Source organism: Dermacentor albipictus, chromosome 10, assembly GCF_038994185.2.
Source record: "Dermacentor albipictus isolate Rhodes 1998 colony chromosome 10, USDA_Dalb.pri_finalv2, whole genome shotgun sequence".
Lineage (NCBI taxonomy): Eukaryota > Metazoa > Arthropoda > Arachnida > Ixodida > Ixodidae > Dermacentor > Dermacentor albipictus.
In genome coordinates, this window is record NC_091830.1 from 98,016,010 (window position 1) to 98,036,391 (window position 20,382).

At 49.4% G+C, this 20,382-nt stretch overlaps 1 protein-coding gene across 1 annotated transcript in view; it reads left to right on the top strand.

Annotated features, from left to right (window-relative positions):
- LOC135897308 (uncharacterized) overlaps positions 1-20,382 on the top strand; it is a 136,224-nt gene that overhangs the window by 50,659 nt on the left and 65,183 nt on the right. The window contains exons 7-9 of the mRNA XM_070527104.1: positions 825-892; positions 13,689-13,775; positions 19,998-20,170. Coding sequence (XP_070383205.1) covers positions 825-892; positions 13,689-13,775; positions 19,998-20,170 — 328 coding nt within the window. The remainder of the gene's footprint in view (positions 1-824; positions 893-13,688; positions 13,776-19,997; positions 20,171-20,382) is intronic.

Sequence of the window (20,382 nt, forward strand, 5' to 3'; positions counted from 1 at the left end):
GCGCTCTCCGGCTATTAAAAAAAAGTGTTTTTTTCTTCGATGTAATATTGCATCTATAGTATATATGTGTATATATACATATATATATATATATATATATATATATATATATATATATATATATATATATCATGTCACGTGGAGAGTTTTCGCCCTTGAGTGACATCGCGTGATGGAGCGGTGTAATAGTCGTCGCCTAAACACATTTTAGTAAAAAAAATTACTGGGTTATGGGTTATTGCGTGCCAAACCACGACCATATTACGATGCACGTCGTAGAGGAGGACCCCGGCAATTTGGGGCACCTGGGGTTCTTTAGCGTGCGCCTAAATCTAAGTACACGGGTGTTCTCGCATTTCGCCCTGATCGAAATGCTATTTTAGCCACGGAATGCTCATGGTGACAAAACAGTAGAATTAGAACGAAATATTTTACTTTTGTTCGTCTTAATCGTCAGTAATCAGCACTTACACGTGATCTTCAGACGAAGTGTTCCCGGTTTGTATGACGTCTCGTGACGGAAAAGGGAATTTCTCACGAATCGCCGAGGGCTAGCTAAAACAAACTGCAGTAAGATTGGAATATATTTACGTTATAGCAACATCAGTTAACCTTTGGTGCCCTAGAAACACCGCCGGATTATATTAAATAATCACACCTTGTTTACACTTCGTGCTTGCGCAACTTCTCACTTACCTTTATTGCACTACGGCGAGTATGGTTCACCGCATTACGTGACACAGAACTGCGGTTATCGAAATAGGAGCGCATATGAGATGTTTTTTTTTCTTACTGACGTAATTCTTATAGCGGTGTATAAACAGCTTTTGCAGTTGGCGGTGTCATGACAGGATGCAGCGTGGTGGTACCATACATGGGCTCTGTCATAGCGGTAAGTTGCCTATTAATCTACCTGAATTTGTAGATATTCAGTTAAACATGACAGCTTTTTGGTTTTGAATGGCCACGTTTATTGCGTGCACCGATACTCAAGTTGAGAGCCACTTAGGACTGTTGTCATGTTTGAGTGATTTCTCGGGGACATGTATGGTAATACAATTCTGATGAATAGCTGCACTCATTGCGTGCCAGCTAAAGTACTTTTTGAAGAATAAAAAGAAATGAGGAACCGCAGTATGCATAAAGCCATTCTGTAGAGATTTTCTGCTTTATATTGGTTTCTTTTATTTTCAATTTATTTTCCTTTACAGCTCCAGTCGCATTCGAGAATTCGTTGGCTCCAGTCTTTATTGAGTGGGCTAGTATTTGGTTCCCCCAGCTTTGTAAGGGCATAGAGCCTCTTAATTAGCGCAGTTTACTGCGCGCGGAAAAATTGTGGCAGGGCCCAACTCACGAGGAATGTCGGAGTTCGTGCGTTTATGATTGAAGCAATGTGGGGACCCGCCTATTGCCTAATTTTTCAGTTCTTTGCTTCCAAGTTCTTACCGACACCTTGCACCTCTGTGTAGCTCAACGCTCTACGTGCAAAGCGTGCTCTGGTCCTGCTCTGTTCACCTTACTTGTCGTAAATTTGTGGTACACTCGGCTACACCTAATGCCAACTATCTCACTTCTCTGTAGCTGACTTCTTAAACTTTGTGTTGCTGACTCCTTCACTTCGTGCCTCTTGTTCTGCTTGACTCGACGGGAACATACTCATTCCGGAGGATTGGCCAAGAAACTTCACACACCTAGTGTGTCACGCCCAGTTGCACATAGGCAATGGCCACATACTTCATAGTTATAAGTTTGGGCAAATCCCCAGTGGCACAGAACCAGTTTCATACATACAGTAACCCAAGTGGCCTACTCTTGCACATACGCCAAAGCACATGCCTAGTTGCACATACCCAGTGCCCAAACTTGGCGTGAAAAAGATTAGATACGCACCCACGGAAAAGTGCGCTAAATCCCCGTAGTGTGCTAACCGCATCACAAAGGATAAATAGCAGAGACCTGCTCTGTAGTTTCTTGAATAGAGATCGTCAAATAACCCGCTCATATATTGTACAAGAGAACGGAGCCTTGAGCGTATGAATATGACTACGACAAAACGAAATACGTACTGAACCTTCCAATTATTGTACTCAGGAACGCGATGCGGTGCTAATACATCAAGTTGTATTAACAAGCATCCATTCCACGTGGTTCATATAAAATAGCAGCCTTGCACACTTTTCCCTATGATGATAATATGAAGTCGCAGTTAAGTCCGAAAGGCGAAGCATGGATTCCGATAGCAATTAGACAACTATGCGCCGTAAGGTTAGCTGTTTCATCAGTTGTATAAACTGCTATAGACAACACATCATTAAATAAATTAGCAAAGCTCGTGTCTCACACGTACATGCAAACAAACACATATCGCTCAATAAATGCGTACACTCGCTGACAGAACACCTGCGTCATGAAGAGCGGCAGCAAAAGCGAGCGATTTCACCTGCTTGTTGCCTCTCACTTTAGCGTGAAAAAAGCGCCCGAGAGCAAAGCGCACACGAAGCCATCAGCTATCTCCGGTCGGGCAGCCTTAGAACTCACCGCAGATTAGCTTCAAAAGAGGAAGCGCGAAGCCGTGCTAAGCAGCACCATGCTAAGGAGCGCCATGACCGCAGTAGAAACGTAGAAAAGTGGTTCTTGTGGGGGGAAAGGAGGAAAAGCTGGCACTATCTTCTGCAATCCTTGCGGTAGCACTGCTCAGCGCCTGCAGGGAGTGGGTGATGGGAGAAAACGAGATAGAAGGTAGGGAGGAGAAAGGTAGAGGGTCGCCATGGCAGCAACAGAAGAGCCAGGCCGGGAGGGCCCAGTGGGTTCGAGCGGAGGAGGGGGCTGGCGACAGACCAGAGGAGGTGGCCCAGCAGACGCGAAGTTGTGGCGGATCAGGAGGCCCCACGTGGCGGGATAGCCGTTAGGATATCCGTCTTTTTAGAAATTTCTTATAGTCTACCCGAGAGCCCCGACGAGTCGAGGCACTCGACGACACTTAGGAAGGCTGGTAGCTGATTAGGACCGGAAAAAAGGATATATTCCTGTCGTGAACATGGGAGCTCCAGGCTGTGGAACTCGTGCAGAAGTCGGCCACGGTGCTGAAGGTGAGCAGGTCAGGCCAGCAGGCGGTGCTCCAGAGTCTCTGGATCACCGCAGGAGGCACAGGCTGGCGAGGTGACTTTCCCAAGGCGGTGCCGGTGGGCTGCCGTCCACTAGCAGTCGCAGCAGCAATGAGGGATCCCTTCCTGGGAGGCCTTGCTGTGGAAGAGGGCGTGGAGGCCGGCCCAGGGATGCCCGTTTGTCCATGTGGCAGGCGATGATGTGCCGGCGCAGCCTGTGTCTCGAGAAGTCTGCGGCCGTTAAAGCAGGGCTGAGGGGGACGCTCGAGTGGCGGGCAATCTTTGCGAGAGTGTCTGCCTCTTCTTTGCCAGGGAACCCCATGTGCGCCGGTAGCCAGTGCAGGGATAGTTAGCACCCTGCGCCCTGAAGAGGCGTCACTCTTGAAGAGAGTAGCGTTAACCCAATGCTAGTCCTGTCAGGGCTCTGCAGACAGAGCAGGGCCGACTTGGAGTCGCAGACGATGGTTGCTGGAGTTTCTGGTAGCTCCTCTTCCAGTAGGTCTACAAAAAGGTGCAGACCTGCTAGCTCTGCTGCGGTAGCTAGAGCTTGCAAGTCTTGGGACACGGCACAGCTTGCTCTGTTGTAGGGCCGGTGCAACGCAGGATGCTGTGGATGAGCCTGTCTCCGGCATCAAAGGTCCATCGACGAAGACGTATAGGCGGTCCTGAAGTCTCTCTTGGAGGAGAGAGGCTGCCATCTGCTGTAGGGCACATGTTGGGGAGCGGTTCTTTGAGACACCTCGCAGCTCCGTCGAGAGAGGGACTGGTGGTCTCTGTGGCACGCGAGGCTGTACGGCATTTGCAGGCGTGCCCTTTATGACTTCCTCAGAGGCCACACAGCCTTCCCATGTGTGATGCTGGCCGGGAGCGTAGGTAGGTCAGGAGGGCTTGCCCAGCTGCTGCATGGTACAGGCGATGAAGGTGTCGTAGCCCCTGTTGCAGGAATAATAGTGACAGGGACCAGACACCTGCCTCAGCAAGAGCGGTAGCCACTTGTGAGATTCGGGGAACGCCAAGACAGAGCTGAACTGCGTACCGGTGCTGCAACTCCATTTTCCGCAGGCGAGGTGGAAGCAGCGCCGCAAGAGGGAGGGCATACACCAGCCGTGAAGTGGCTGCAGCTTCATAGAGCTGCAGAGCCCACATGGTGGTACAGCGCTGTCCACGGGCAAGGAGCTGCGAGATCGCCTGGCGGACCCGAAGTGTCTGGGCGTACAGGGCCTTGGCACCCGGCAGCCAGGTCAGCCCATGGCCAATACCCAGCCCCTGGTAGGTGGCTGCCATGCTAAATGGGATTTGGACGCCCTCCAGGCACAGCTGGACAGCTGAGCGGTGGCCTACTGCTCTGGGATGCAGCAGCAAGGCGTCGGTCTTGCTGGCCTAGATGGTAAGGCCGATGCTGAACACGTAGGCAGTCGCAGTGTCCAGGGCTCTCTGTAGGGCCGCACGTGCCTTGTGGATCAGCTGCGGTTGTCCTCGCACACATAGGACGACGTCGTCCACGTAGATTGAGGACTGCACGGGGAAGTGAGGGTGTATCGGCAGGGCAGCAGGCAGCCTTGCCAAGGCCAGGTTGAAGAGGAAGGCGCTCACCCCTGACCCCTGTGGCACGCCTGCAGCAACTGGAAGGGGGGCGCTCTTCGATCGACTCACACTTACCCTGAGGGAGCGGTTGTTCAGAGACGACGAGAGCAACTCCCGCAGCTTGCCACAGATGCCGAGGAGGTCCAGGTTCTGCTGGACGACTGCGTGAGGAAGGCTATCAAAGGCACCCTGTAAGCCGATCAGCAGGAGCATCATGAGGTCCCCGCCGGCCTTGGCGTCCTCCAGGGTGGACTACGCGTCAGCGATGGAGTACGTAGTGCACCGCCGCCGCCGGAAGCCTGTCTGTTGGTCAGCTAGGAAGCCGCAAGCACGGGCCACCCTGTCCAGCCGTACCAAGGCCATGACCTCCATCACCTTGCAGGTAGCAGAGGTGAGGGAGACGGGTCGACAGGATGACAGTTCACGAGCCGGCTTTCTGGCCTTCAGGATGGGTGCCACAATAGATGTGCGCCATGCCTCCGGCACCTGCCCTGACTGCCAGATCTTATTGAAGCACTCGACCTCTTGCCGGTGAGTGACTTTAGTAGTCGCCATACTAGGAGGCCCATTGAATGGTCCTTGACGCTGGAGCACAGGCTCACCTAGCTCTGGTGCCTCCTGAGCCAGGCGCCGCCACTCATCTGTATTTGGTCCAGTGGTCTGCCTTCCCTGTCCGAATTGCAATGCGCTCCGTGTGGCGCCTGGAGGCAAGAAAATTGAGTAGGCGGAGATCCGGGGCGGGGGTGTCCGGTGGGGCAGAGCACTGAATGGTAGCAGTCTGGGCGCGCTCCGCCATGGCGTCCAGGAAGTCATAGTCATCCGCCACATCACTACAGTGCTTCCTAAACAGAGACCAGTCTGTGACGTGGAATGTTCTGGTCTCCTCGTCCTCGCTCTCCGTCTCGCGGGCGCGTTTGCGGGAGCTGGACATATCCATGTCCTCGTCGTCGGAGGGAGGGAGCGGTTCCGAAGTATGAGGCTCCTGTACTGAGGGGCCGTCCTCGAGAGGCTTCGAGGCTACCTCGGGGGTTGCCGTTGCCGCGATGTTTCCAGGAGTGGTCGTAGGCAGGGGGGACCCACAGGGAGATCGATGGTGGTGGCCCGTTCACGGAGCCACTCGTCCAGCATACAAGTGGCGCAAAGGTCCAGGTCTTGCCTTGCCCGGAGTTCGTCGAGGGATGCGGGGCTGGGTGTCGCCAGGCGACGGTGGCGGACGCACGACCAGCGCTCTCCGGGCGAAGCGAAAACCATACTTTGCTGCGAAAGCCTCTTCTTGCGCACGGGAAGCCCAAAGGAAGCGAAATGCGCGTCACGCGTGGTTGTCGGCCGGCGCAAACATGGACGAGGCGAAACACGTGTTGGCTGGCGAGGCGAGGTCGACGTAGCGAGGAGCAGAGCGACCTCCTCGCATCACAGCTCGGACGAGACTCAGTAGAAGCGTAGACACATCCGCTACCCAGCCTCCTCTCGAAGCGTGCGCACAGCTCCCCACTCCTGCCCTTGCATGCCGAGGAAAATCGGAACGCACGAGAAGAAGCCGCCGCACCAAGCCATCATCCTTCTCGGCTCACACTTGCATGCTTTCCTTAGCTCATACGTAATACGGTGCGCGATACCGACCTTATCGCACATGAACTTTGCATGGAACATCACTGCGACGACAGCGGATATTCGCTTGGAGTCTTCATATACAACTGTTATTGCAATAAAATTCCGCACAACCCATCTCACAATGACTGTCACCAGTAATGCGTTTAGTACCGAGTCCACGTAGAGACAAAACGTATTATCACCGTGCAAACCACTTAAATGTGACGCGTGTGACTGCGTGTGTCTCCAAAGAACACTCGGTGCCATCTAGCAGCGCCACCGCGAAGCATGAGCGTGGCGTCTGCATTGCATGGCACGATGGTGCCATGCAATGCAGATTGTCACTGCAGACGCCGAGTGGCACAGACTCAATGCTCCAAGTCGACGTCAAAGAGCTTGAGCAGTGGTTCCTACCCAGTTCAATGGTTCATTGAAGAGCGACACATACTCAGCGACCGAAGTTTATCCGATGCTAGGTTCGTGGCTTCTCTCCTCAGCACTATAGCCTGATGCACTGCCCATTTGACATGGACTACCTAGTGATTCAGGTAGGCTGAAAATGGCTACATACATACATACATACATACATACATACATACATACATACATACATACATACATACATACATACATACATACATACATACATACATACATACATACATACATACATACATACATACATACATACATACATACATACATACATACATACATACATACATACATACATACATACATACATACATAGCTAGCGGGGAAAATTGCACGACGTACCCCTAAGAACACCAACGCCATAATAGTGTCACGTTACTAGACGCTTAAACGGCGTGACAATACTCCCCTGAAACAATGGTCCGGTAAAAGGGAACTTTTCACAGTATGTTTGCGTAAACTTAATTTTTATATCGTGTGGGATATCGAAATACGGTGCACGCAGTTTACTGAAATCATGCATTACAAGTTTTACTGCATATATGAAATACTTTTATGCAAAAGTTTCCAATAATTATCTGTAGGCGAAAACGTAGCCAACGTTTATAGTATTCAAGCAGCTGCGTTACATCTTTTATGCTGTAGCTAACACGGCACTTTTGCCTTTCTGCCCTTTCATTCGTGGGATCTTCATAACTTCGACCTCGCCTTAAAGGGACCCTGAAACGATTTTGGCCATTTTCTACAAACGTACTGAGTCGTTAGAGTAGGTCCTTCTGATCATTAATTGACACATCTAAGTGCTCTGCGTAAAGCGTGTAATTTATTATAAGGTTTTAAAAATGCACATCGCTGTCGATCGCAGCGCACTGCTCGGCGGAATTTTAAGCCGCCCCTACCCATATGATGCAAATAACCCATATGACGTCACATGGGCGAGCTATCTGATTGGCTGACCAGGGCGCGTGGTCGATAATTTTTCCAACTTTATGGTGAACAAATGATGCTCGTAATAGTTGGAATGTTAGTTACATTGTTTTTGTAAAAAGAAAATAACTTAAAGAGAATACACAAGAATAGTTTTTTAGTACACTTGAGCACTTCCGGCACACAGCAAGTGTCGTCTGCTTGTGTTACAACGTGCGCAGTCTTTGACGAGAGCTCCGCCGTCAGTGTCGATCAGTCTTTTCGTGAGCACGATGAATCACCCTTGTTGCGTTGTGGGCTGCAGACGTAGCGACTGGAAAGATGTGAAGTTGCGAAATCGTGTCTCTCTGCAAGGCAGCATACGAGCGAACTGGCTGCTGCGCATCGGACTGCGGCTATCCGATAGGCGCCAGGATTTGCGCGTTTGTGGCCGTCACTTTACAGCGGAAAATTACTAACGCAATAGCGTTTCGCAAGTCCGGTATTAGGGCAAACACAAGCGCAAGGAGACAGGGTCTGGCCGCTTGACTGCGCCGGGATGAGCCATGAGATGAGCAGAAAGGTAAATGTGAATGGTCTGCACGGTGCAGCCACCTGGTGGCACAGAGCTCAGCCATGCACAGTAGCAGCAACGAAGTGCATTCTTCTTTGCTGCTGGCGTGTATTTTTCGCACGAGTGTAATCATCAACACGTTGTTCTTATAAATGTTTAAAATGTTTTACACTTGGTTAGAGCAATATTAGCGCTTCGTTTGACTGGTTAAGCGCTGCGCCAACAAGTGTCTGGACAGTGCAGACCGATCAGGCTGCTCACGTACGTCTACTCTGAAGTTCCTTCATCAGCTTGAGTTTATGCCTCCAGTCATTTGCCGAAATGACCAGCTTGCCTGTGGTTACCGGAATACCGGCCACCTTCGGCGCTACGACAGAATGCTCGCAACGCACGCTGCTTCGATGGCTCTCGGTCGACGGCCAAGCGGCCAGCGGAGAGGTCTCGCGCGGGAGGAGGCGTGCTCCAACAACCGGAAGTGGACGATGTGACGTCGCATCTTGACGCAGGACCAGTGAAGGCGGAGCTTAGCGCCGCTCGCTCGGCGAGCGAGTTGAGGAGGAAAGGCATGGCTAGGGAGGAGGGTAACTTCTAATCGCTTGTAACTCCATTAATACGTAACGCTTCACTTAAATTGTGGTGCGAATGTTCTACTTAAGCTGTACCCTATGCGCCTACAAAAATTGGAGGACGCTTAAGCTTCGCCTTCAAGAGTGGGACGCGACAGCGTTCCCGTCGACCCGCCAAGGGGTATAAGACAATGCGCTACGGCACAGCAATCACTTACGATGCGCCCCGCATCGGACTTAGCGCCCACCTATCACGCGGTGAGCGTCAAGCAACGCAGCGTTCGGCGCGGCGACGAAACGTGCGCCTGAGCGAACGAAACGAACCAAAGAACTCGGTGTCTCGGAGGGGAAACGATCTACGCCAGCCAAACGTCGTGATCGGCACGGGCAGAGAGATAGATAGTAATCTAAACCGGAAGCACGGCGAAGCGTCGTCAGGGGAGAGGGAGTCCCGCGACGCGCCTGGCAGCGGTCCCAATGCGCGCGCGGCGCTCCTCCTGTCGGGGCAGTGCCGTACATTGAGAGGAGGGGGTCTTCTGTGTTTGCCGCAAGATGGCTCTGCGTGTGCGGAAAGCGCAGAAGAAATGCAGCGGAAACGCACTTCGCAACTCGTGTAATTGTGACTTCTGTACGTTACATGTTCATAATTACCGATATACACCGCAGTATAACTTTCCACGGCTCGTTTCGAAGGCAACACCGCATTCACTAGAGGCGCGTTTGCACCGCTTGGAAGCATCGAACTCGTGGCTGAGTGGTAGCATCTCCGTCTCACACTCCGGAGACCTGGGTTCGATTCCCACCGGGCCAATCTTGGAAGTTGCTTTTTATTTATGAAGCGCCTGCCGTGATTTATCGCTCACGGTCAACGCCGCCGACGCCGACACCCGACGCCGACGACACCGGCTTTTCTGCGACACGAGCTCCTTAACGCTATCGCGTTAAAATTTGTCCGAACCGTTTCAGGGGCCCTTTAAGACTATGCCGTCATCTCCAGATTTCATCTTAACGTATTTGTGTCAAAATGAAATGGAGTATGCTTCCAATTATCGCGAAATAGATGCAGCGGCGTATAGGTATTAAGATCAATGTTTACGTGTCGCCAAATGCTACCATCCATTTTGCTTTTACTGCATCAATGGCCAGCACGACCCGCCGTGGTGGTTTCGCGGCTATGCTGTTGCGCTGTTAACCCATTAAAGACCAGCGTGACGATATGGTCACGTTAGTATGCACAGTGGATTTCAATAATTTAAGATTAACAAAACGGCACCAAAATCGCCATTGACATGCTGATTGACAGATTAGAGTTTCCTTTATGGATACCAAGTGTCAGCAGCTGTCAGTCATTTTGTGGGAGCCCCTCGCAAAGGCGGGAATAAGTGTTGCTCGGCGAGTAGCGTCGTGGTGCCTCGCTCTAAGGGTTTGGTGTTTTTTTTTTCACTACTCGCTTAATTAATAGTCCGATACCGTTACCTCCATACTGCTCTTTGAGTATGTGACCTTCGACGAGCATTTGTGAAAGAATTACGTATGATTTATTCATGAACGAGTACGTTATCTTGTGCGTTGCCATATGGTCACGCTGGGCCTTTAGGATACCTAACTTTCTATTTTTTTAAACTGCATTCTCATCTCTTGCATGGCTGCTGGCGCGTTCCCGCAGTGGTTATTTGTTATTTTATTGTCGGAATAGGCCGATTTTGGAAGAAATAGCGAAGATGCTCGAAGAGGAAGAGGACGACGTGTCAGTGATTTATATCGAGCCGCCAGAGGCTAGCACCTATTTTGATGAAGATTCGGCCGATGAAGACTCAGACGGGCTCATTGACAATCTAAGCGGGCGGCAGCTATGAGCCGGCGCTGAAACTGTTTTCTCTGACGGACGCCGAATTGGTGGATGCGAGTCGGGCCCCAACGGCCCCGGCGGGCAAAGTGACGGAACATCAGACGTTTCTTCTTCTGTAATACGCGGCCATTCCTGCGAAATTATCCACTGCTTCTAACTGGACGATGGGTGATCTCCAGAAGAGCCTTGGCATATTTCCCGACCCAAGCTTTGTTGCTTACATGGACTCTTCACCTATTGAGCTGTTCGAACTCTTTTTTGACGAAGCCGTCGTGGAGCTGCAAGTCGACAAAACAAGAAAGTATGCGTTATATTGAATATGCCTGATCCGGAGGTTACCAAAGAAGAATTAAGATAAGTTTTCTTGGAGTACTTGTTTTGTCCGGCTATAACCGCTTGCCAGATAAAAAGTGCTATTGGGACAACGGCACGGATATGCGCAACAGGATGGCCTACAATGCTATGCGAAGAAATCGCTTCGTACAGATAATGAGATTCCTGCACTGAGCGAAATGCAAGCCTATCACTTAGTGACAAGTTGACAAAGTTGCGTCCATTGATGGCACTATTGAAAGCAAGGTTTCTGGAACACTTTCGACCTGTGCGTCACCTGAGCTATGACGAAAGTATGATTGAGCATTATGGTCGTCATGGATGTAAACAGTTCACACGCGGAAAGCTTATCCGCTTCGGGCATAAAGTATGGTGCCTAAATGCCAAGAACGGATACCTTGTAAACTTCAACGTGTATCAAGGCAAGCAGGGGATCCCGGAACATCTGAAAAATATGAAAAGGACTTCGGAAAAGCAGCGGCGCCACTTCTCCGAATGATGGACGAACTCGCAGCACAGACGCACGACCTTTCTTTCTTTTTCTATTTTGATAATTTATTCCCAAGCGTGCAGCCACTCAGGCATTCAAGGCACAGGGCTACGAAAGCACGGGCACAGTGAAGTAGAACCGTGTTCCCAAAGAATGCCCTATCGCTCGACCAGAATTCGTCAAGCGCCAACCTCGCGGGCACGAAGAGCCCTTGCTGAGCGACAGTGGGATAATTGTTGTCCTCTGGATGGACAATTCTGTAGTAACGATCGTAAGCACCATTCACGGCGTAGAGCCAATGTTATCTGCAGACAGGTACTCTCGTGTTTAGAAGAAGCGAATCAAGGTGGCCCATCCAAACACTGTTGCTCGGTACAAGATTTATGGGAAGTACGGACCAGATGGATGCAAATGCAGGCGCCTACAGGATTGCAATCCGTGGCAAAAAGTGGTAATGGCGGATTTTCACTTTGTGATGTATCTATCAGCACCATTTGGACGCTCATTCGTAGCACAGGGTTTAACGTCACGCAGGTGGAATTCCGCAGGCAAATTGCACAAAGCTACCTGATGGGATGGGACAATAAGCCTAGAGGACCTGGTCAACGCTGAATCCCAAAGATTGGTTATGTACTGACTGGTACATGGTATGACCAAGTCTAATGGCAAGAGGTGGAGGTGTGCATGAGATAATTGTAACAATGCGGTGCACACAAAATGCACAAAGTATGACGTCGGCATGTGTATTCCATGATTTAAACCATATAACACTAAATAAGTGCTCGACTATTCGCTATGTATGTTTCTTGCGACGTTTTATGGCTTGAAATAAATGTTTTTCACTTCGCGTATTTTCTTGTAGCGTAAGAGCCCAGTGTGACCATATGGTCACGGGCTATATTTCAGAAACTAATTAGGCAACAGTAATAATTTTTTGCATGTGAATTATTAGTATAAAGGTAAGGTAATATATTAGATTTATTTCAATATAGCAAGAAAAAAAGGAAACCGGTCCCTAATGGGTTAAGCAAAGGTGTAGGATGAAATCGCGGCCGCGGTGGCCGCATTTCGATGGGGGCGAAATGCAAGAACGTCCGTGTCCTGGGCATTGGTGGCATGTTAAAAAATTATCTTGTGGTCAAAATTTATTTGAAGTCCCCCACTATGGGGTGGAGGGGGGGGGGGTCGTGCTCCGTAATGAAATTGTGGGTTCGGCACGTAGAAGCGCTGAATTCAATTCAATGCAATGACCGGCTCGCCAAGAAATCAGTGAGCAATCGTAATTGTCATTCTCGCTATTTCGAAAGATTTGTTTAAGCGAGAACTGCTGCAGAAGTTCTGTGTAATACAGTGCTTGAACTTGTGCCTTCACACTGAGAGCAAAATTAATGCAACGTCATGGCTTCCTATGTTTTTCTACCCGAGATTATATGGGAAACTGTAGCTCATTCAACTATGCACCCTGCATATTACACTTATAATTATTGATGGGAACGCACTTTTTTCCATACAAAAGTAACGTCCGTGCCATCACAATGGCCTATGCCTTTATGAAGCATGTTTTTGTTTCGTTTTTCCAGTCCCAATGGCCACACTTTCTCATCAGTCGGAAACGCCTGTGGCTGCAATAAAGGCAAAGTTGGCGCTTCGTTCTAGGAGCACTCTATAGTCTGGATAATATTTAATTTCTGGATGAGGACTTTATCTACAGAAGACACATTTTAAAGGCAATGTGTTCCTTGGCGAGTGCGCCCAACATTTCTCTATCGCATGATAGAGTAAGATAGAGATAGAGATGTCCCGGAGGTTATGCAATCTCAAAATGTGTGCAGATCCCGACAATAGATCTGGTACCGGCGCTTCCAGTGGTGTCGGTACCGTTGGTGCCACCGTGCCGTACTATCGCGTGGTGCCCGTGTTATGGGTGCTAGAGATACAGGGGTACGTAGAGCATTCTTGCACTCTTCCTTAGTGATAGCTGACCTTTTGAGAGGCTGTCGTTAATACGCAGCGCCAGAGTGCTCAGACGCTGTCGTTTGGAATTCTCTGGGCCTCAAATAAGTTTTATGGTTCATACTGCCCATTCCCACCCCGATGTCTCCCAGGAAATCATTTTCTTTCATTGGTGTCGACTAGAAGTTCAATCGCCTTCTAACTTCCTTTATTTACATAGTCTATCAGCAGTTAACCTTCTTTTTGGTGGCTTTGACACTATGAAAACAGTAAATGAGCGGCCTGCCTTCTCGTTCTGTTGCAGATGTTCATGGCGGTGAACTCAGCGATCACTGGCCCTTTCGTAGGCCTTGTCCTACTCGGACTAACCGCGCCCTTCGCAAACAGCAAGGTAGGTTGCCTCTGGAACGTGATTTGGGTTAACACGATGTTTTGCGTAAAGCCTCAAAGGTTGCAAAGTTTCTTACCCTAAATATTTATGTCTGACTGGTTTTTAGCGGCAGAATGAAAATTTGTGACAGACAAAATACAGTATGTTTTGAAAAGCATGAAATTAAGTTCCTATGGATCAATCAAATCCGGTCATTTTCGGAGGATGTGGTTTGCTCACAATATCGCAGGGAATTTTCTATATTGACGTAGAATTGCCGTAGCCAATACATATATTTGTTTGACATGCAAGATGAAGCACTATTTATTTTCTACACTTTCTAAAATAAGAAGCAGCCGAACGACTTAGACAACATTGAGAAGCGCGGTTTGCAGAGCCAATTCGTCAGTGTTGCCATGAATCACTCGGCAACTGGCTTTCTGCGCTAGTCCCGCGTGCCACCGCAAAGCCCTAGCGGAAAGTTCTGAAGCCTAGTACTCGCTAGAATCACCTAATTGCGGCTCCCTCGTTATCCCTTACAAAGGCCCTACAATACTCTTTTACCATGGTAAATAAATGTAGTTCGACGCAAAAGAATGCTTCTGTGAATACCAGAACGAAATATTACTGAATTCCGGGCAACAAGTAAAGTACAATGCTACTCAACGCGTTGAAATAATTTTTGCAGCAACGTAGTTCTAAAATTACAAGTTTTCATTAGAAATGTTTTGCACGACTTAAATAAAAAAATCTTGCAGCGGAAAAGTAACAATTTCGCCTTCCAGATGAATAGAACTTATTAGTGCGGTTCTTTGGAGACAATATATATTCGTATTGCTGGAATTTTCCACATTTTTATGCACGCTCGCAGCGATCACGCCCTAGACTTCCACGCATTCGCGTTAAAGCCCCTGAAACTTCGTAAAGTAGTGCCACTCTCCTCCTCCGCCTTCACTCCTCCTCGTTCCTCCTCTCTCTCACGCTCCCTCCTCGACCGTGGCGCCGCCTACGATGCTCGAGCGCAGCAGACGACCTGTCGCCGAGTGAATGCACGCATAGCAAGGCAGTGCTCTTAAGGCGTTCACGTTGGCTTTCCAGCTCCGCGTAACTTCGTGTACAGCATAGAATTTCTATTCGGATGGTTATACAAATTGGGTAACGGCAGCTTTTGTTTCATTTTTTGATAACTATTTCTTAAAAACGTATCTGAAGGAGTGTTAACGCTGTGCGTTGACGACTGCGAATGTATCGCGTGCTCTACAATTAGGCACGCAACATTTGTCAAGGGCGTGTCGCAACATCTTGTTGCGAATGGTTGTAAACAACACGTTTACGATCGAATGACAACCTCTTGGCTTCTAGCAAGCCCTCAGCCTAAAGAATCCGCGCCGCCCTTACCATGTGAATTCGCAGCACCTATCAGCTATGACGTACAAAGGCTGACGGAGATCACTGCTCTGGAAATTCGAAAGTGTATTACAACCTACAGTGCCGCCAACGTGCGTGCTTGCCAATCTAAGCGCGCGCAAAGCCTCAGAGGTGGGCACTGGTGTTATTATGTTTTTCGTGTCTCAACGTCGATAGAAATACCGCGGCCGATCATCGAGTCGGGACTGTGCGTACACAAGAAAATAAAATAAGTTTTTACATTCGTGCGCGAAGCGGGAGCGCGATAACAATGCTTGACTCAATCTCAAACAATACCACTGTGGCCTTCAGTAATTTTTTGAGGTTAATGACTTATCACGATTAGCACTTCATCGTGTGTTGGTTCATCAGTTTACTAAGTGACGTACTTGTCGCGAACCGAGTTGCACTGAGGTGCATGCACTGAGGACGGTTGCACTTCCTGCGAAGTAACATTTGCGAGACATGACTTTATTAGTGAAGTCATGATCGCGCAAAGAATCCGCCCGCCATGACGCGGCCGAAATTGCGGCAAATGAAATGATGTTTTATCCATAGGTTAAAATTATATGAAACGGCATTCGAGTTGCAACAGTTTATTTTCACATAGATGCATTACAGATTTGCCTTTGCAGTCACAAGTCCGTGTGCACCATTTATTGTCTCTTTGCGTAAATAAACGCACCAGCCTAAGTGTCCTACAGCAAGCGCGTCTGAATTAGGCATAGTTACTGTGGAAACTAATAGTGGAACGAATGAGCAAGCGAACGATTATACGAGCGCGCGAACTAAACGAACGAGCAAACGACTAAACAAACGACTAAACGAGCGTGCGAACGAATGAGCAAACGACTAAGCACGAACGACGACTAAACCGGCCAGGGAACGGGCGGGCGACCGCACGTTTTCTTTGCGAGTGCTCCACCGCCGCATCTTAAGCTTCGCACACTTCAACGCTCCCGCGAATTAGCACATACTTCTCAATTATCTATGATGCGGTCGCTCGACGTCGAACACACCGCGTAACACGGTTTCGGGAGAGCACGCACGCTTTTCATCGGTGCCTCTGTATCGCAAATCCACCAGGCGACCGCCAACGAGGAACACGAACAAATGAAGCAAACAAAGCTATTCTATCTAAAGAAGGCTAGTAAGTAACCACAAAAGGCAGAGAGTTGCTCTCCTGAGGTGCTTTCATGATCGAGACTGAAGTTTGATCAAAAGGACTGCGCTGAATCTTAAAAATTTCGTAATCATGTTATCGCACGCAACCTCGTGTGCCCGCGAACTCAAGCCGGTTGGCGTTCAAAACGATTAAGCGCACCAAATGTAACTAACACGACCACGTAGTGCGCATATAAGCAAAGCAGACGTTGCGTAAAAATCGTGTTAAAGCGTGCGTACAAATGACAACATGCACCGTGAACTGTGCAATATCTACTACGTTATTGACCACAGCACAGTATGCAAGCCTGGCACATACAATACTATGAGAGACCCACAACTTACATCACATAGTCGCGCGGAAGAAGTTGGTCGGAAAATCTCCCTCCCGCTTCGGTGAAGCCATGTCTTTCATCATTAACCGCTGCGCTTACCGGACGGTATCGCGAACATATTCTTGCCTTTGCTAAAACTATATTGGCATCCAAACGCGCAGCAGGTCATGGTAACAGAAAATGACGTGAAGCGACGTCGCACTTCGTCACACATTTGATCTACTTCATGGTGTCCTGGGTTGAGAATGCCGGGCGGAAGACAATCATGTTGTACGGAAAGAAATCGTGTTTTTCAGTTTGTTGAGAAAGGCGGGTATTAATGACGACCTCGACCACCTTGCCTATACAGGATTTATGCGATATGCGCCTGAGATCAATCAGACCCAGAAAGCGTCCCAGATTCGGAATAAGAATAACTGATGTCAGTTTTCACGATTTCGGGACGGCGCCCTGTTCCCACACCTTTTTAACTCCCCCGTAAGCGTTTGTATGGAGGCATCGTCCAGATTACGAAGGAGCCTATTAGAGAACCCTTCCGGGCCCGGGGTCGAGTGTGATTCAATCTCACGAGGGCCTCCTTCACTTCAGCCATGCTGAAAGGTTCGTCTAGAGACTCGGTGTGGGAAACCTCGTAAGTAGGATAGTCGGGATCGTATGAGAGATCAACCCGCCGATATTTTTGCTCGAGTGTTTCGAGTATTTCTTGGTCTGACCAAGGTTGAAGACTGGGCGTGTTGGTATAGCATATTGGAGATTCGATTGCCCAACATTTTGACGAGACACAAAGAAGAGAAATACACACCACAGAGCGCTCTTCTCTCTGTCTCGTCGAAATGTTGCGCAATTCAACCCGTTATATCCTTTGTCTGAGTCTTCCTCTTTCGCAACATGGAGAATTTTGACCATTACCGGCCCCCCTCCTCTGGTTTGATTTCGAGTTTTATTCGTTGAGCAGGCGCTTGAGCAAGATCTACCCCCCGTGCGTATATGGCCATCAGCCGAGCTACAAACCTCGTCCCACTGTTGCCTCGAAAAGTTGTGGCAGAGCTCCTCAATCTCGTGATTCAGCTCAGCGTGATTCAGTTCGGCTGTGAACGCCCGTCATCTGTTATTGAAGAGCTTGTACGTGACGCCGCCGCCATCGCCCCATGCTCTTCCCTCCTTGTGCCTATGTCATGAACCGCTATTGCTGGTGGCACTGTACCATTTATTTACGCCCTTTGGCATACTAGTTCGCCTTAAATGATCTCGGCTGCCCTTCAATCATTTTCCTTTTGTCAATGGAGTCATGACGGTGCTCGCCTACGGCACATTTGCATACACCTTTTTTCGGAGCCCACGATTGAGCTTTGGCTCTTTCCAACGCAATAGAAGGACGTTTTTAGCTTCGAGCAAGCGCGCTAGACGGCTGTCCTTTCTGTCGACTTTAAGATCAGTAACTAGGGACTTGGTGGCTGCAGCCACATCCTCTTCGAGTTGCGCTACCCAGTGGGCGAAAAATTCCGGCGACTGGCGGTCCTCAGCACCCCCCTCCCGTATTTTGCTGAAAGGGTCCAAATCCGTGAATATGAATTCCCTTGGGGGCCTGCTCTCTAGTTCCATCGAGGTGGCGAGAATGTAGTGATCACTGCTAGGACTTTCGTTAAGGTTGTGGTAAGTTACAGACCCCAAGTTGACCAGAAAGGTGAAGTCCGGAGTGGTGTGCCATTTATGAATTGCCATTTCTAGTAGGGAAGGTGGATTGGTGATTAGAATGAGGCTGTGGTCCGAAGTCACCTGCCATAGATATCGCTAAACTTTGCGTTGGTGTGGTGATATCTCCACTCTTGATGCGCGGCATTAAAGTTCTTGGCAAATATGAGTGGGGTCCCGTCCGCCCGGAGTAGGATAATGCGGCTTGTTAGGATGAGATCTATTGCATTGATGAAAGAGCGCTTTCTTAAGCTGGGATACGCAGCAGTTCCACTGCAATATCTCGATGTTACAAGGTCGGCCCCCCATGATTGCTAATTTCAATGGATTTTCCCCTACGGAGGATCTCTAACCGCTGAACCTGACGACCCAATACCGACCGCCGATTCCAGCGCTCGTACCCTCACGCTGAGAGAGGAGAACACCTCGCCAAGGGACTTGAGCGTATTCTTCGATTCGGTCTGAAACCCTCTCATGTGAGCCTTGAATTTCTTAAACTCAGATTTCTTAAACTCAGAATTTCTTAAACTCTGATAAACTCAGTCGCTTATCTTGTAAGGGCTTTCACAGGGCTCACAACTTAGCGGGGTGCCGGGCGACAGGTGTCTCCGACAGGATCACAATGGGCGTGCCTACGGCGTGTCTACGTGTCTATGGGGGAGGTGACTGCGAATGCGGCTACGTGGCTGCTAATAGTAGTTCGTCTACCTCTGCTTTGAGGCGCTGAAAGGCGCTGCTTAGCAAAGCGTTTTCGCGCTCGATTTGCGCGGTCCTAGCCGCGCCATACTGTGGCAGTGGTCATACTTCCGTCATTACCATGGGTGACGTTCCCTTGACACCGTCCTTGACACAGTTGGCCCAGCGAGTCTCCCCTACAAGTCCCCCCTACAAGCACGCGCCGCGGTGGCGGCGCGTGCTTGTAGTCGAACGGTAGGTGGTCTCCTGGATCGCAAGCACTCCCTGGAGCGGGAGCGCCCGCTCCTGGACTAAGAGCGTGGCGCTGACGTTCGCGTATCTTTTTGGGACCCACATATGGTACTTGGAAACGCTGCTTGCACATCATGTCTGTTTTAGGGTGAGGCCCTCCACACAGGGCGCACTCGGAGGTGCACGTGTGATCCTCGCAAGGGGATGCCATCCAATGGGACTTCATCAAAAGAATTAAATACATTCCCAGGCTTTGCCTATCAAACTTATAATCCCATTATGAAGAGCACTGTAGTGTATTCCGAAATAATCTTGACTTCATGCTCTTTACTATCTATCTAAACATAAGAACACAATTGTATTTGCATTTACTCTGACGAAGAGCGGCTGCAGCATCGGGGAATTGAATCCGTGAGATCATGATTATGAGCGCGGCGCCACGATCGCTAGATGACCATGGCGGTTTAAAAGCAAAATGCAAACAGGACACTCGAGCATGCTCCTTTGTCTGCATGTTCAATTATTCAGGAATACCACTTACTACAGATTTAGCCACTGCCCATTTGGTCAACAACAAAAACATCTCAAAGATCAACTCGGCCTCCGATTAACTATCCTGCAGTCGTGCTCTAGCTGCCGCAAGCACTACGCTAGTTTAGAGCCCCACGGTGACACGAAGAGCTTCACTGCCTAAAGGCATCTTTCACCTCTTGCGTAGGGTGCTGGTGCGACTACTCTGCTCATGGTGGTCTACCAATTGGTGCACATGTCTCTTCGGATAAATTCTGGTGTTCGGGAACAGCGGATGCCAGTAAGCTTGGAGTTCTGTGGAGACAATGTGACGACCACATCGGAAAGCCTCAATATTACTGTGCCAACATATTCAGTAAGGTATGTGACAGCGACTTCATCGTCGCTAGCAGCCTAAGCACCATTTATTTACAAGTTCTCTGCACGCAGTTGACGATTTCGTCTTTCTCTCTCTCTATCTCTCTCTCTGTGTGCGTGTGTGTATGCGTGCTGGGGGGGGGGGGGGCATCCCCGCCGCGGTGGCGGCATATCACTGAGGGCGAGATGAAAAAACGTCCGCGTCCCCTATAAAA